The 4410-nt window shown below is 49.6% G+C and overlaps 1 protein-coding gene across 1 annotated transcript in view; it reads left to right on the top strand.

Moving 5' to 3' along the window:
- The window catches only part of T265_00241 (hypothetical protein), a gene marked incomplete at both ends in the record, with an annotated part of 8741 nt that extends 8242 nt beyond the window's left edge, over positions 1 to 499 (top strand). The window contains 3 exons of the mRNA XM_009163949.1: positions 51 to 175; positions 204 to 262; positions 322 to 499. Of these exons, the coding sequence (XP_009162213.1) occupies positions 51 to 175; positions 204 to 262; positions 322 to 499 (362 nt within the window). The remainder of the gene's footprint in view (positions 1 to 50; positions 176 to 203; positions 263 to 321) is intronic.
- Positions 500 to 4410: the final 3911 nt, after the last annotated feature.

The raw sequence follows: 4410 nt of genomic DNA, 5'->3' as shown, positions 1-4410 counted from the left end.
GGTCACCTGGATGGAGCCCCAGTGCGTCGCATCAAGTGGACGTTTTGCAGCGGCACTGATCAAAGACGTTCGACAAAGCGCTTGGACTCAGCATATCGTTGCACCCACCAGATATCGCCCAGGTCAGTTACCTTACTTGTATTCGATCATCACCAACGAAAGACACCTCGATCAGGTGATAATTAACACAGCACAGGACATAGCGACCACTGCTGACTTTTGATTTCATCTGCTACTGGGCCAGAGATCCCGAACCTCGAACGTAGGTTCAAAGCCTCCACTGTACAAATTTTTCAGGAATCCGTATCTTTCTTGAACAAGGCACAATTGGATCAGCCTCAGTGGAAGACCTAAATGGGACCATTGTCCAGAATGTTCCCGAGGCTGGCACGATGTCAGTCTCAAAAAATCAGAACGCTGTCGGATGATCCACAAGCTACCTAAAAGGATTCGGCACCTTCTGGAAAAGTGGTTTCGACTTTTCCTCAAAAAAAGTTGACTGCAGGAAACAGAAGATGAGTTTGCATTTCGCTAATTGCGAAACCGCTGTAAATAAGAAATCCGCCAATGGAGCATACAAAAGCAAGCTTCCATTCTGGACCTTGCCCGGAAAATCAGAAATTTGCTGTTCAACAGCATGGGAGGGCGCAGCAGAACCAAGCCGGCCGCGTTCTCCCCGGATAACAGGAACGATGAACTTACGAGTGATCCAGTATTGATATCTGAGGTCTACAGAGAACACCATTCGGGCCTACGTTCAGTCCCAGTGTCCTCGCCACATCCACTGTCGTCAAGGCGTAACTTGGAAAGGACCCTAATTGACTTGGGCTTCAGTGTGAAGGACATCTGCCAACTTGTTAGGCAGCAATCCACACGGATCCCACTTACCGCACGTCCTTTAGGTGCTGCTCCGCCGATAAGCCTGGCCCGCTCGAGGTTGGCCCAGAATTCGGGACGCTTGCCGGTCCGGCATCAAGGCGAGATCTGATTGGTCAACAATCTGGACCCAACAGCCAATCATGACCCAGTATTGGCCAAATGCCGGTTGCTAGTGGCGCATCCAGAACGCGTCAGAAAATTCCTGAAAGTTATAGCCGCTTACGTTATATATACGAAGCGCTGTACAACTGATCTTGATTTCGTTTTGGGCGTTAAAAGACCTTGTGCACCTTTGGTGGTGGTTTTGACGTGAACGCTAGCTTGGGAGGCGCAGACCGAGAACTAAGCTGAGGAAAATACCGTTACTACACAACTCTTGCACAAGATCAGCACATTCTGCGCGTTGGAGCCCTACAAAGTCCATTGACGAAGGCCGCCTTCCCCTGCTTTCAGGGGCGCGATTGTCACGCCAATCTACAAACTGGTGGTCGCCTGGCAGCTACAGGCCTACAAGTCTCACTAGAGTGCCGTGCAAGACGATGGAACCAATTCTGAAGAGAGCTGTCCTAGACCATCTTACTTCCAGCAGCCTGATATCTCCAGATCAACACGGATTTCTCTCAAACCGTTCTTGCGTGACAAACATGCTTGTGTTTATGGACAGCTTAACTCAAGCCAAGGACAAAGGGCTCATATTGGACGCCATATTTTGGACTTCTCAAATTCCTTACTATCCTGTTTATTGGTCGTCCGTTCCGACCGCGGTTTTACGCTGCTTCGGACATCGCTATTGTATTGGAGAAGCTTTGGCACACGCTTGAGCGACCTCCAGTCAGACATCCAAGTAGACCAAGTTAGAGCGCGGATTTACTGACCGGAAGGTCCGTGGTTCGAACCCGACCTCTGCCTCTCGACTTCCCCTGTCTAGGCCTGGGCAACCTGGCAGTAACCTAGCCGCTGTACTTTCTTGTAGTGGCGTGGCAGTTAGGCACCGAAAGGATGCTACAGCTGAACGGTCCTCCAGAACTGCCATCTGTGCATGTGGTGTTGGGTTGGGGCTTTCCGGGGAGTTGGAATGCTGCGTCTCTTCCGAGGGAACGACATTCATTGGGTCGTGTTGTGTGACAGCTGCCTGGGTCTTGACTGGTGCCACCAGCCGATTCTCCGGTTGCTGCTCCAGATTGGTCCGGTGATATCATTTGGTGCTTCGCTACGGTTTTGGAGCATCGGTCACTGTTCCACCGTACAGGCAGCTCCTCGACTTCGACCGGAAGCTATCCCAGTTTTTCGCCCCAGAGACCGGTTCCCTACCCTTCCTTGCCACAGGTTAACTTCAGCGCCTCGAGCAACAAGTTGTCCTGTCTGCAGTATTGTACTCCGCACGGATTATGTTTATCGTCGTGATGAAGAAGCTAAATTGGCCAACCCGCATCTGTGCCGTCTTCTCAACCGGCCTCAACGCAGCTATGGAGCAGCACCACACCCACTATCTGTGCCCATTAGGACCGGCGTCAGTTGTTCCACCGAACTAGACGGAGTTGACACATACTTGCATACTTACATACGCATAATTTATATACCTCGGTAGCTGTATTAGCTCTGACGGTAGTGTGTCTGAAGAAGTCAGTGCAAGAATCTTAAAGGCTCGAATATGTTTGCTAATTAGCAGCACTTGTGGCGTCAAGTAGACATCCTACTAGATCTTAAGGGTCTTGTGTACCAGGCTACAGTAAGGGGTGTGTTGTATGGGTGCGAGACATGGCCTCTGCGGACGAATGATGTGAGGCGTCTTCAGAGTTTCGGCCACAGATACCCCAGAGGTGTAGATGGTTTTGGATGACGTCAGCGTGTTAGTAACGAGGTAATTAGAAAACGGATATTTGGTTTTGCTGCAGGTAGATCAATCCGGGAAGATGTTGTAACTGTATTTTCCTCAGCTTAGTTCTCGGTCNGTTCTCGGAGCTGATCAAATTCGACTGACGTCGTGGGTTCCCGTTCGCCAATCGTTGTAACTGTATTTTCCTCAGCTTAGTTCTCGGTCTGAGCCTCCCAAACTAGCGTTCACGTCAAAAAACAAACACCAAAGGTGCAAAAGGTCTGTTAACGCCCAGAACGAAATCAGGAAGAGTTGTACGGCGCTTCGTATATATAGCGTAAGCGGCTATAACTTTCTGGAATTTCTGACGCGTTCTGGAGCTCTATTGGCAACCGGCATTTGGCCAATACTGGGTCATGATTGGCTGTTGGGTCCAGATTGTTGACCAATCAGATCTCGTCTTGATGCCGGACCGGCAAGCGTCCCGAATTTTGGGCCAACCTCGAGCGGGCCAGGCTTCTCGGCCGTAGCAGCGCCTAAAGACGTGCGGTATAGTGGGATCCGTGTGGATTCCTGCCTAACAGAAGACATCCAGCATCACCGACTACGGTGGCTCGGTCATGTGCTACGCATGCCGAAACACCGTCTACCGAGACAAGTGTTCTCCGTGCCTCCCTCAGGATGGCGCAAACCGCGAGGTGGATAGCGCATGAATTGGCAGAAGGGCTTGTGAGAGATCACGAAGAGTTTGGGTGTTGTTGGTGTTGTACGCCTCCCAGAACGGTGTCCCCGTGACCCCGCTCGTGCTTGGCTGGGGATGTTGCAAGAAATGGCGGCTAATAGATGTCAGTGGCGTTCGTGCTGCCAGTTTTTTACAAATTATCTGATTGAGCGGTTGGAGGTGTAGGCACCTCAAAATTCTTGACCTAGGCCAGCACTAGATCCCCTCTCACCTAGTGTTTTCTCTTTTCACTCTAGGGCTTAATATAATTATATATGTTATGGTTGTACGGCAGTCAAGCATCAGTTTCAACATTGTTGTTGCTATCTTTAATGATGATATAATGAATTTCATATGGAAGTTGCGCCGGATTCCCGATTTCTCATCATCATAATTATCAGCTGCAAGAACTGGGTACTGTTTTTACAGTGGTTGTAGCTGCCACATTTTGTCCCCCGATGAATTGTGGAGGTGGGGTCATCAACATCATCAAAGACAGCAACATCAGTGTTGGCACTGATGCTGCGCATCGGAGGCGGGAGCTTAATATTGGTGCGTAAATACAGGTCTGTCAGTAAATTTTTAAGTAGGGGGATTGGAAAGGGGGCTATGAATTAACGGCAAAAGCCTGTATGAACGAATGCCATTGAGTACACTACTGGGCCATATCTGGTCATATCCCTAAACATTGATGTGACCCGTTTCGGGGTCTCCATCCAGGAAAACGGCAATGACCAGCGCAGCTGATTTTGATGGTACCGGCTTTCTTACTTCGCTGCCAAGTCATTGTCTGACCTCATCTGGCTCGTTTTCACCTTTCTTTTGGTTCTGCAAAAAGAACCCTTTGAGGACGTCGGCCGACAGGCATACAGAACACGTGAACAAGCCAGTACAATCTATAAAGTGTGATCAGTTCGTCTGCCGATGGTGAATTGTTTCTTCTGAATACCATTCGACGTATTTCAGCATTGTTGATCCGGTGTTCTCACCAGAT

The sequence above is a fragment of the Opisthorchis viverrini genome (genome assembly GCF_000715545.1).
Source record: "Opisthorchis viverrini unplaced genomic scaffold opera_v5_2, whole genome shotgun sequence".
NCBI lineage: Eukaryota > Metazoa > Platyhelminthes > Trematoda > Opisthorchiida > Opisthorchiidae > Opisthorchis > Opisthorchis viverrini.
This window is presented reverse-complemented; position numbering and strand designations above follow the sequence as displayed.